Source organism: Gadus macrocephalus, chromosome 5, assembly GCF_031168955.1.
Source record: "Gadus macrocephalus chromosome 5, ASM3116895v1".
Lineage (NCBI taxonomy): Eukaryota > Metazoa > Chordata > Actinopteri > Gadiformes > Gadidae > Gadus > Gadus macrocephalus.
The window spans coordinates 5,457,960-5,471,311 of record NC_082386.1 but is presented as its reverse complement, the minus strand read 5'-3'; the positions used below and the strand labels follow the sequence as shown (position 1 = coordinate 5,471,311).

Below are 13,352 nucleotides of genomic sequence, written 5' to 3'. Positions count from 1 at the left end.
AGGGGTCAGCGGCACACACAAGGTAGGACGTGCTGCCATGATGCTCTGTTATCTCCCAGTGCTGGACACCACCTGCTGGATGCTAGGCTCTGCTATTTTGTTTACCTGTTTGGAAATGAAAGTGGGGTCCCGGTCTTCCCGGGCTGAGGGTATGTTGCAGTCGTTGAGGAAGTGGAGAGCTTCCTCCAGCTCAGACTGCAGACGTGCTGAGAGGCCGCTCTTGTCGAGGTAAGGGCTGCAGTCCAGGATCACCTCTCTGGGCTGAGAGGCATATCTGCAATAGGCAGTCAGACGGGTTGGAGACAGGTGTCAGTACGGGGCAGTCTAGACATTAGACCTGACTGACTCCACGACACACTATCAACAGCTGGCACAAGCCCATCCAATGCACACAATCCTCTTACCTTATCCCTCCCTAGGTTAACTAGAAAAGGCCTCAACGATTTGGGGAAATAATCGAATGCCTACTATTTCAACCAATAATGCGATAATCCGATTTAGTATGTGTAATTTTTTTTTTTTTTAAAGCAGTGACCATCAAAGCATTGGAAGCAGTCAACATATAAAGTGCGCTTTCCTTTAGGCCAGGCCTATGTGTTGAGATGAATTGATATAACAATTCTCTTTGCAAAAGACAAATAAATAAGTTTTATTCGCAGCCTCGGATTACATTGGGATGTCGGTGTGAATTCAATGAATCGTTCAGCCCTAATACAGAAGCAGCCACATCCTTCTGGGACGCGATGGCGTCCTACCTGTCCAGCACTACGAGGTCGGTGGCCGTCTCCGCGTTGCTCCTCAGAATGTCCTCCAGGTTCAGGATCTTGCGCTCCAGCTCTGACGGGTCACACTTCCCGTTCAGGATGGAGGCAGTGAGGCCCAGGACCCGCGGGCCTCCAGAACAGCCGTCAAACAGCTGTGGGGACAGAGCAAGAGAAACATTGTCAATACGCATCCCACCTGTGGACATCACATCTCGCACAGCATTACATAATAAAAATAAAACAAAGAATATTAAAAGGCAATCCGGTATTTTGAACATTGAGCCCCCTTTCTGGTTTGTCTAGGATGAAATAGAGTGGTTAACCCTGTCTCGAGTATTTGGCTAATTTCGAAATCACCCCTGCGGTCTTCACAATGGCTGGCTATGTGCATTGAAAAACACCCCTAAAAGTTTGTTTTCAGAAATGTGAAACTCATCGAGTAGTTAGTGGTGTTCGTTGATGTTCCAAATCAAGTATCGCAGCGATACAGTTTCTGTCATGTTGTGTTTGGCATTTTGTAAACCGGCATTTTGTAAACGAAACCGGGACCGGAAACGAAAAGGGGGGGTGGTTGTAGTCTTTTCGCTCGGTTCTAGCCCTACGGTTGATACGGAGAACCGAGCGAAAAGTCTACAGGACCGGTTTCCGTTTCATTTACAAAATGCAGATTTAAATGCAGGGGGGGAGGGGGGGGGGTCACACCGAACTAGACCGCTGTCAGGGAATGTGGATTTTTTGCATGGACCTATTAGATGTTTTTTGCCTGATTCACGTCTTTCTCCGCAAGTAGTCCGGTAACTTATCAACCCCAGCGTGTCCGGTTGCTAAGCGACGTCAACGTCTTCGGCAGACTTTTTCTCTGCTGATCAAATTCAACACCACGAATGGTAATTGTAAAAAGACACACTGTGTGTAGTTATTGTTTAGTTTTGGCAGGGAGCCGTGTAATAAGCAGGATAATGTATAATATAATGTATCCATTACATATTACTAGTCCAGACCAAGATAACGGTTGGGCGTGAGAGACATACGGACATACGCTTAATGCCAATAAATGCAATGTAGTTTTCGAGCCCTGCCCTCTCCTCTTGTAGCAGTGAGTGAATACGGCAGGTAAGCGGTACAGAGTGCGTTTCCACCTGTGCCAGTTAACTTCAATTATAATTTGCGGGGCTTTTTAAGCTGTAAAAGTAGCCACCACACCACATTGTTTTTTTTCCGGCCAAAAATAAATAAATAAAAAGAGAAAAAAAACGCCTTTCCATCGGCAACTTGAGACGATCGACAATGCAATCCATATATCGTCGATCGTCGATTAAAATCGACCATCGGCCAAATAAAACACGACAGAAACTGTATTTCACTACGATACTTGGTTAGGAACATCAACGAACACCACTAACCACTCGATGAGTTTCACATTTCTGTAAACTAACGTTTAGGGGCAGGGGCGATTCCAAATAAGCCAAATACTCGAGACAAACGTTTTTGTGTTAACCACTCCATTTCATCCCAAACAAACCAGAAAGGGGGCTAAATGTTCAATTACCGGAATTTGTCCTTTAACAATCTAAAAAGGCAAAGATCTGGAGAATTATCACTCAAGGTACAAAGGAGAAAATTTTGAATTACAAAAAAGTTTAGTTACACTGAAAGTTATACATAAATAATTATGAAAACATAACGGATCCTCCTACATAGAGAACGGCTTGATATGATGTCGCTGTGATCGTTGGTGTGAGAGCCGGTGTGCCGACGCGCCCTTACCGTCATTATCTCCCGGTAGGGGTGGTCGGTGATGGCCAGGTGGCACTCATCAAACACCACCAGGTTGATTTTAGACAGCGGCAAGATTCCATTCTTCAGAACGTGCAGGAATATGTGGCACGTCATGACCAGCACCTGGACATTAAAGACATGAAAGTCATTCATAATTTGGCAGAAGGACATTACTGGTATACAAACGAACAAGAACGAAGTGCCCCAGACATCAGACATTGAACAACAATGAACACGTTGGTCATGGATCAGGGTGCGGGTGTCCGGGACCAACCTGCTTCTCCGTCATCTCCTGGGTCCACTGTTGGGGGGTGCGGGCGACGGCGTCCTCCTGGCTGGTGTACTCCCCCACCTGGAGGTCAGAGTGCGTCCTGACGGCGGAGGCCTGGTGCACCACCGACGAGGCTGCACAGCGGACACACCAGACACACACGGTTGGCCGGGGTTCGGGCTAGAGCGACTGCAAGTCCTCAGAGACCGCGTGGGCCGACTCAATGCGTTGTTAACGTTCAAAACAAAAGCAAGAGATATGGGGATGGGGCTGGCTAGGCTTCAAAAAATTAAAAAAATGTAGTAATGGCAATGTACATATTGCAGAGAATATATGGAATCTGTTACAATGCAAAATATAAGGTATGATTTACAATTTTGTTATGGACGTTTGGATGGGGAGTTTGGAGGAGCAGGACATTGGGGACTTGCGATGCAGCTACTTTGGGGTTACCTGTGTTCACCAGGAAAACCGTCCTCTTTGCATCGTCTCTGAAGTCACCGCGGATTTGGTGGGAGAGCTCTTTTGTCAGGAGCACTGCGATGAAGGTCTTCCCTGAGCCAGTGTTCAAGCAGACTATGGTATTGTGTTCCAGAGCTGCTTCGAGAAGTTCTACCTGTAACGGGACGGTTTCCAGTTCACTGCCCAATGTCCACCAGGCCAAACAATTACACCAAAAGACACGTTGTTACCGTTGCCTCATTTGACACGTCACTTGACAATATGTACAACGTGGGAGCCCATGCTACTACTGGCCTGATATTTCCTGGGCGTGTAGATGTTGTCGTGGATGGCCTCCTGTTGCCATGGCAGCCCAAAGAAAGGCCCCATGGCTGAAGAGGCAGGGGTGACGAGCTGCAGGCCCGCCATGCTTCAAAAGGAGAGGGAGTCGGAGGTGGGTGCCGGCGGGGGGGGGGGGGAGGGGGTCGGGCTGGGCTCCTCCTGTCGTCCTCTTCTATCTCATTTCATCCTCCTCCCGCAAGAGTTCACTGGAGAGCAGGAAGAGAGACGCTCACTGCGGGCCCCGAGGTTCCTGCTAAGTGATGTACTGAACTAAGAAAGTCAATGGTATTCAACATGTAACCTTAATTGACAGCACAGAGACGTAAGAAATCCAGGGTAATAAACGCATGTTATTAATGAAGATGGCTTTGATAGGACTGCTGGTCGACTGAATCAGAGATCATTTATACCGGAGGGGAAGTCTAGAAATCATCCTACACAAATACCATAAATATCTCACATTTCATATTACATATAGAGAACAATGAAATATTTAGCAAGCTAACCAGACATCACTAGCTTGCTAAATATTTTATTGTTCTCTAGCTCTAGATGTTTCCCAAATACTGGGTCACGACCCACAAGTGGGTCGCGGGAGATTTTATTTGGGTCACCTAATAAATTTGCAGAAATTCTGCCATATTTTTTTTTATTATTATCATTATTACAAATATATATATTGGTTATTTAATTTTATTTTAAAGGTTTTATCGTTTTTTTATCTAGAGACAGGAATGTATGGGGCGATAAGACATGCAGGAAAGGACCACGATCAGGAATCAAACCTCGGTGGTTGAGGTAAGGACTAGGCCTTAATGGTACACGCTCTGCCCCCCCCTTCCATACTCTTTGATTTAAGATTTATATCTGCAGTATACCAAACAACAAATCGATTGTTGACTGTTTGAATTGACTGATTGATTGATTGACTTTTTGATAACAATAGCTGCACTTAAACACAAGCCTACCTGTTCGGCATGAGCATTGGAAAAAACGTTAAACAAGAAGCATTTTGATAGTACTGAATGGTTGTATTGTTCTGATAATTGTACTTTTAACATTGAATCTAGTATGAAAGGCTAGTGTAAATTCTGTTTGTTTTACTGATGAGAGGACAAGTATTTAACACGTGTATTATGTTTTCAATGACACGTGCATAAAGCAAAGCTATGATTTATCTCTTCGAAATGGCTGGTTTAAGATCCTATATATAAGGCAATGTGGAAATAGCAGTAAAAATAGTCAAGAATGTTCATTTATGCGCAAATTCATTCTTCTCACGATTTAAAGATAAGGCCTATTGTGAATTGGTTTGCAATTTGGAAAAAATTGGTCCCCAGAAAAATTGTTTGGAAAACATTGCTATACGAACAATAAGATGACTGATAACATTATCTTCAGGTGAAACAAATTAAGTCTAAAGGGGACCTATTAGGCTTTTTCGACTTTTATGACCTATAAACGTTGTTATAATGATTGATAGTCATGTTTAACCATACCAAAGTGTCAAATAATGACGTACATGCATTTCGACGTATTCCCTGCTGACAGTCTGGGGGGGCTGTGCAGAGCGCTAAACACTCGGGACAGCGATTGCAATTCACTTGCGATTCATTTCCGGGAAACATCTACGTAGACGTACTCCTGCCACGCCCCCATATGCCTGGTCAAATCTGCCCGCACGCGCTCCAAGGAAGGTAACCAATCACAACGGAGTTGGGTTGGCAGGAGGGGGGCGAGGGGGCAGAGAAGGACGAAACCGATCGTTGACAGAGAAGGCTGAAAGCGCCCAGATGAGAGGAATAGTTTCCCGAAAATCTACATCGTTTTTTGTGCATGGTTAAACATGACTATCAATCATTATAACAACGTTTATAGGTCATAAAAGTCGAAAAGCATAATAGGTCCCCTTTAAGTAGCATTATTTTGAAAAGCTCAATTTTTGGCATTGAATTCTACTCACAGGTAGGTTCAGAGGTCGTCTGGGGAAGGAAACAGCAATTAATCTGGGCTTCATGATAGAGATGCTTTCATCCAGTCCAGAAGCACCCTGAGACACAAAAAGACAGTATTGGTACAATGCAGAAAACTACTTACTTCTTGATTAGCTATTTTACACGCAATATTTTTTCACCTGCTTTTAACCATTGTAGAGCTAGTGAGACATCTCAACTGCGATTTATCCACATTTTAACATTTTAAAACGCGATATGTAGTCTGTTTGCTTACGTTTCAGTTTGTTGCAGGGTCGTTTGTATTTCCCTGACCTGTTGGGTAGAAATATTGACAGATTGAACTATGGCCCTATAGAGAGGAGTGCTGAATTGGGGGGGGGTGAATATCCATATTAAAATTACAAATTTGTATTGATGCATTATTTCTTAAATACTCAACCAACCCAGCAGTGCTATGCTGCTTATTTCACTTTCAGATGATGGGTGATAAGTGCCTGTGAGACGCTCATTATTTTAAATGTAATAACAATTGAAGCACATACTCGACTAAAAAAACTTTACCTAGGAGCTTCCTACTAGTCGACTATGAGTGGTCAGTCCCGCTTTCTTTTCTTCCAGAGCTGTTCAACATTAGCATGATGGTATGTACATGGATATCGATGTAGGCAAAAACTAAAATACTACTAAAATGGTCAACCAACTCAGATCGATACAAGGAAAATCAACAAAGGCTTGGGCGTGCTTATAGTATTTACAGGCTTATCGCACAGTTGAAGATGCAGGATTAAATACATGGTTAAGATGATTGCACTATAAACCTTTTGGTTTATTGTGTATTGATGTTTATATTCTTGATATTTTTTGAATGAAACATGAACAGTACATTAGTATAAATAAATACTCTTTAATCTTATCAGCCATTCATGTAAGGGCACAGACAAGGAACAGCACATTTCATGTGCGCCCTAACCCTAAAAAATATATATATTTTACCTAACCAAATAATACTGGTACTGTGGTACATACACACTTGAACAGCCTGAGTTTAGACACACTAGGTGCCAACTGATACCTCCCCTGCAGCATATTATTTATACAACATACGAAGTACTTTGTCAATGTTTGCAGGTGGCTTAACCATGTGGCAATTTTATCAATGACTTACGTTTGACATGAAATGTCAACATTCTAGATTTTCTCGTAGACACAAGATTACTATTATGAGTGTAACAAAGCGGTATAATCCGGTGTAAAAGAAAGGCAAACAACATCTCACTGGGCCAAAGCCCACATGACTATAGACATATTCCCCATTGACTTTCGCTGGCATTCATATCGTGATTCCGCAAACAGGGTGGCGGATGACCAAGACAAGAAACTTTATCGTCCCGAATGGAATTGGTCTTGAAAACATTCAGTATCTGCTGTTAAAATACAAACAATATATTGCAAACATACAGTACAGACACAGGCTGTCCTCCTACTCATGGAGTTCTTACAGCACATTCACAGACCAACAACAAACAAATTGCACACCAACATACACACTCACGGTCGGTCATACACCCCTGTAGTCATCATAATGATGTTCATAATATGTGCATTAAGGGAAAAGCAGCCTCCTCTACATGGAGTTGTCATAAACTGCACATGGTCAGAGCCTCGGTTTACCTTTGGCTAACCATGTGATAGATGCCTAATTTTACCTCCAGAGATAGTTTAAGAAATGTTATCTAAATCCTGGTTTACACAGAGAACATCTCATCTCATCTCTCATCTCATTTTCGTCCGCTTATCCGGGGTCGGGTCGCGGGGGGAGCAGCTCAAGCAGGGGGCCCCAGACTTCCCTTTCCCGGGCCACATTGACCAGCTCTGACGGGGGGATCCCGAGGCGTTCCCAGGCCAGTATTGAGATATAATCTCTCCACCTAGTCCTGGGTCTTCCCCGAGGTCTCCTCCCCACTGGACGTGCCTGAAACACCTCCCAAGGAAGGCGCCCAGTGGGCATCCTTACCAGATGCCCGAACCACCTCAGCTGACTCCTTTCTAAGTAAAGGAGCAGTGGCTCTAATCCGAGTTCCTCACGGATGGCTGAGCTTCTCACCCTATCCCTAAGGGAGACGCCAGCCACCCTTCTGAGAAAACTCATCTCGGCCGCTTGTACCCGCGATCTCGTCCTTTCGGTCATCACCCAGCCCTCATGACCATAGGTGAGGATAGGAACGAAGATCGACCGGTAGATCGAGAGCTTTGCCTTGCGGCTCAGCTCTCTTTTCGTTACAACGGTGCGGTAAAGCGAACGCAATACCGCCCCCGCTGCTCCTATTCTCCGGCCAATCTCACGCTCCATAGTACCCTCACTCGCGAACAAGACCCTGAGGTACTTGAACCTCTTCACTTGGGCTAAGGACTCATTTCCTACCCGGAGTAAGCAATCCATCGGTTTCCTGCTAAGAGTCATGGCCTCAGATTTAGCGGTGCTGATCCTCATCCCAGCCGCTTCACACTCGGCCGCCAGCCGATCCAGTGAGTGCTGAAGGTCACAGGCCGATGATCCAATGAGGACCACATCATCTGCAAAAAGCAGTGACGAGATCCTCAGACCACCGAACTGCAACCCCTCCCCACCACGACTACGCCTCGATATCCTGTCCATGTATATCACAAACAGGATTGGTGACAAGGCGCAGCCCTGGCGGAGACCAGCACCCACTGAGAACGAAACTGACTGGCTGCCGAGGACGCGAACACAGCTCTCGCTTTGGGAGTACAGGGATTGGATGGCCCTGAGGATAGACCCCCTTACCCCATACTCCCGCAGCACCTCCCACAGTTTCTCCCGGGGGACCCGGTCATACGCCTTCTCCAGATCCACAGAACACATGTAGACCGGATGGGCATACTCCCAGGCCCCCTCCAGGATCCTTGCGAGAGTGAAGAGCTGTTCCGTAGTTCCACGTCCGGGGCGAAAACCGCATTGTTCCTCTTCAATCTGAGGTTCGACGATCGGCCGAACCCTCCTTTCCAGCACCTTGGAGTAGACTTTACCAGGGAGGCTGAGAAGTGTGATACCCCGGTAATTGGCACACACTCTCTGGTCCCCCTTTTTGAACAGGGGAACCACCACCCCGGTTTGCCACTCCTTTGGCACTGTACCCGACTCCCACGCGATGTTGAATAGGCGTGTCAACCATGACAGCCCCTCAACACCCAGAGCCTTTAGCATTTATGGCTGGATCTCATCAATCCCTGGGGCTTTGCCACTGCAGAGATGTTTGACTACAGTGACCTCCACCAGGGAAATTGACGACGAAACACCATCAACCTCGAGCTCTGCTTCCAACATAGAGGGCGTGTTATTCGGATTCAGGAGTTCCTCAAAGTGTTCCTTCCAACGTCCGACGACCTCCTCAGTTGAGGTCAACAGAGTCCCATCCTTACTGTACACAGCTTGGATGGTTCCCCGTTTCCCCCTCCTGAGGTGCCGGATAGTCTTCCAGAAACACTTTAGTGCCGACCGAAAGTCCTTCTCCATGGCCTCTCCGAACTTCTCCCACACCCGCTGCTTAGCCTCCGACACGGCAGCAGCTGCAGCCCTTCGGGCCTGTCGGTACCCTGCAACCGAGTCAGGAGTCCTCCAGGATATCATATCCCGGAAAGGCCTCCTTCTTCAATCGGGCGGCTTCCCTGACCACCGGTGTCCACCACGGTGTCCGAGGGTTACCGCCCCTTGAGGAGCCTAAGACCCTGAGGCCACAGCTAGCCACCGCAGCTTCAGCAATGGAGGCTTTGAACACCGCCCACTCCGGCTCAATGCCCCCAACCTCCACAGGAATGCCAGAAAAACTCAGCCGGAGGTGTGAGTTGAAGATACCTAGGACGGGGGCCTCCTCCAGACGTTCCCAGTTCACCCGCACTACTCGTTTGGGCTTACCAGGTCTATCCGGAAATTTCCCCCATTCCCTGATCCAACTCACAACCAGATGGTGGTCGGTTGACAGTTCCGCCCCTCTCTTTACCCGAGTGTCCAAAACATGCGGCCTCTGATCAGATGACACGATCACAAAATCGATCATTGATCTTCGGCCTAGGGTACTCTGGTACCAGGTACACTGAGCACCCTTATGTTCGAACATGGTGTTTGTTATGGATAATCCATGACTAGCACAGAAGTCCAATAACAAAACGACCGCTCGGGTTTAGATCAGGGAGGCCGTTCCTCCCCACCACGCCTCTCCAGGTGTCTCCATCGTTGCCCACGTGGGCGTTGAAGTCACCCAGCAGAACTACGGAGTCCCCTACTGGAGCCCCATACAGGACTCCAATCAGGGTCTCCAAGAAGGCCGAGTAATCTGAGCTGCTGTTTGGTGCATACGCACAAACAACAGTCAGAGTTTTCCCCCCTACAACCCTTAGGCGCAGGGAGGCGACCCTCTCGTCTACCGGGGTAAACTCCAACACCGCGGCGCTCAGCCGGGGATTTATGAGTATCCCCACACCCGCCCAGCGCCTCACGCCCTTGGCAACTCCGGAGAAGAATAGAGTCCAACACCCTTATCCAGGAGTACGGTACCAGAGCCGAGACTGTGCGTGGAGGTAAGCCCCACCAGATCTAACTGATAGCGCTCCACCTCCCTCACAAGCTCCGGTTCCTTTCCCCACAGCGAGGTGAGGTGGCAAACCCGGCCACCAGGCGCTCGCCATCGAGCCCTCCGTCTGGGCCTGGCTCCAGACGGGGGCCCCGGGCTTCCTCCGGGCCGGGTCACATCTCCTCTTCTTTCGTTGTTCATTGAGGATTTTTTAACCATTCTTAGTCTGGCCCCTCACCTGAGACCACTCTGCCATGAGAGACCCTACCAGGAGCACAAGGCTCCAGACAACACAGCCCTCAGGTTCACAGGGACACGCAAACCTCTCCACCACGATAAGGTGACGGTTCCAGGAGAGAGCACAGAGAACATATCTATTTAAAATCATGGTTGATGCTAGCCTGATTTAAAACCTTGTTGGGCCAAAGACGACGGACGAAACCATTGAACTATTTGCAAGAGCACCACACATGCCTGTCAAAGAGATGATCATTCTGGATACATAATTGTTTTACTTAAAAAAAAAAAAGGCATTTTAACTCCAAAAAGTATTTTTACAAAAAAGTGCTAGAGATATAGTGGTCATACATAGTGTATTACCAGTCATAAGTAGCTCTCATAATAAGCAGCAATGTGCCTTTGAGGGTTGAGTTCCATGGGTTGCACAGTGAGGTCAATTTAATGACAGGGCACTGTGTGTTCTCTATCATTAAGTGGTTGTTACAGTGCTCCACAAAGCCCTGCAGCTTTTTCATGCTCTTATCACCTCTCTTCATGGCTGTCACAAGCACGCAACAAGCTTCTGTGTGTAATCTGAAAACTGATGTTTTCAGGAGTAACGATACAATGCCTTTACTGTTTTCTTATGTGTAAACAATTGGAACCTGGTTGTATTTCAGTCAGCAAAGTGCCACTGAAAGAACGGTCATCTGTATGGCATGGGAAAATACTCCACCTCCCAAAATGAATCAATAGAAAGTTCTACCAGACATTCAACACCATCTGTCGTCATACAGTTATTTAAATAGCAGATTTCTTGTAATGCTTTACACAACTGTGCTAGCCGAGACAAAACCGTGTTTTGGCATTCATAGTAAACATGAATCGCCGGTTATCATAAAATACCTGGAACTGTTTAGTTACTTAGATAATAAAAAATGATAGTTGTCAGCAATGGAAAAGCAAAGCTAATGCATTTGAACTCGTTATAACTCGTTATATCAAAATACCGACAACGAAAAAGGGCACGACAGGTGGACCCCTTGATGGTCAACTAGAAGACAGTTCATCACACTAGCAGCCCAATTAGCCCACCGAAGCACCACACTCCAGCACCCAAACTCTAGCCTCCAAACCAGCACCCACACTCCAGCACCCACCCTCCAGCACCCACCATCCAGCACCCACCATCCAGCACCCACCCTCCAGCACCCACCCTCCAGCACCCACCATCCAGCACCCACCATCCAGCACCCACCCTCCAGCACCCACCCTCCAGCACCCACCATCCAGCACCCACCATCCAGCACCCACCCTCCAGCACCCACCCTCCAGCACCCACGCTCCAGCACCCACCCTCCAGCACCCACCCTCCAGCACCCACCCTCCAGCACCCACGCTCCAGCACCCACACTCCAGCACTAACACTCCAGCGTCTAAACTCCAGCACCTACACTCCAGCACCCAAACTCTAGCCTCCAAACCAGCACCCACACTAGCATCCAGAGCACCACACTCTAGGCATCCAAAGCACCCACACTCCAGCATCCAAACCAGAACCCACACTAGTACTAGCACCCATTAGCCTCTTAAGCAGACACACTCCGGCATCCAGACCAGGACACACACTCTAGCACCCACACTCCAGCACCCACACTTGCCTCCGTACTAGCATGCGCTAGCAGCTACGTCTAAAAGTGCACTAGCATGCGCTAGCTAAACCAGCCACCCCAGCGCCTGCCTAGGGCCAACATATCGTTTACAGCCCGTTGTTCTGTATTCGATACATACGATTTGCTTTCCAAAACTGTCAGTCGGCGATTAGATGGAGGTGTACTTGTTCTCGCTTTAGCATTAGCCTTAGCATTAGCACGGGACTGGTCGGTGTAGCGTTGGAAACAACATGCATGTGTGCAGCATCGTGCTGGCCGACAACTATAGCCTGACGTTAGGACTCTATGTGGGGAAGGCCGATACCTCCAGGAATATTACAACGTAGTGCAACATAATACAAAGAGAACGTATTTTACCTGGTCTATATTGCCTCTAGTCCGACGTTGAGAATATAGACTCACATTCAAGCGACTGATAGACTTTCATCCATTCACCCGAGGCGCTGTGATGTCTCGATGAGCCGATCAGTCGTCCGCCGCGGAACCACTTCCTTCACCTCGGCCTCCGTTTACGGAGAAATATTTGCGTAAAATACGTAAGATACGTAACTAAACAGCAACACAGCGGTAACACGTGCGTCTTGTATTTAGAGAATACAGAGCAGACGGGACGCCCAGTGCGTTGGAGTGATAATAAACATGCACGATTATACGTAGGTGATAACCACGTAATAATTATACGACATTTAGAATGGCTATCAAACAGCGTATTGCCATTGGCAGTAAGGTTATAAGACATAAACATGAATACTTTACACATTAAAAATATGTATTACCCCTGAAATCAACTTTGTGCACATAATTAACGGGTGTTAATTCGGTGTTCCTTCAGCTTCAGTGGACATAGTTTAAGTTCTATTAATAACACATTTGGGCATATTGAGGTAGATACTTGTAGGTCTTTAATTTGTATTATGCATACGTCTTGGATGTATACTATGCAATTGTTTAGCTTAATGTTAACTATATTGATGCAGAACGATATTTGTTTATAATACTTTATCAAACAACTAACTTTCATTTGTATTATGTATACGTCTTGAATGGTTACTATGCCATTTTTTAGCTTTTTAATGTTAAATATATTGAAACAGAACGATATTTGTTTAAAATACCTTATCAAACAACTAATTACAATTAATTTCCATAAAAAGAGAACTACCGGTACAGTATCTATGTAGGATAAATACAAATCAGGAGAACTGTATATGATGGTCACTAGATGGCAGCAATGTTAAATAAAGACTTGGGAGAACTGCTACTGAAAGAAAGTATTTTTTTTAAAAAAAGGTTCATCATACAGTCCCTGATGAAAGCCT

General features: G+C 46.5%; 1 protein-coding gene across 2 annotated transcripts in view; it reads right to left on the bottom strand.

The window, feature by feature from the left end:
- The window catches only part of dicer1 (dicer 1, ribonuclease type III), a 36,572-nt gene extending 24,012 nt beyond the window's left edge, over window positions 1-12,560 (bottom strand). Inside the window, exons 1-8 of one of the 2 annotated variants that reach the window (XM_060051849.1) lie at window positions 12,436-12,560; window positions 5,561-5,647; window positions 3,567-3,803; window positions 3,268-3,426; window positions 2,818-2,948; window positions 2,532-2,666; window positions 756-916; window positions 106-274 (exon numbers count right to left, since the gene is read on the bottom strand). In XM_060051849.1, the coding sequence (XP_059907832.1) occupies window positions 106-274; window positions 756-916; window positions 2,532-2,666; window positions 2,818-2,948; window positions 3,268-3,426; window positions 3,567-3,684 (873 nt within the window). In that variant the 5' untranslated portion in view covers window positions 3,685-3,803; window positions 5,561-5,647; window positions 12,436-12,560. Of the gene's footprint in view, window positions 1-105; window positions 275-755; window positions 917-2,531; window positions 2,667-2,817; window positions 2,949-3,267; window positions 3,427-3,566; window positions 3,804-5,560; window positions 5,648-12,390 lie in introns of both variants that reach the window. The other variant, XM_060051848.1, reaches the window with a different exon arrangement.
- Between the last annotated feature and the right edge of the window lie 792 nt (window positions 12,561-13,352).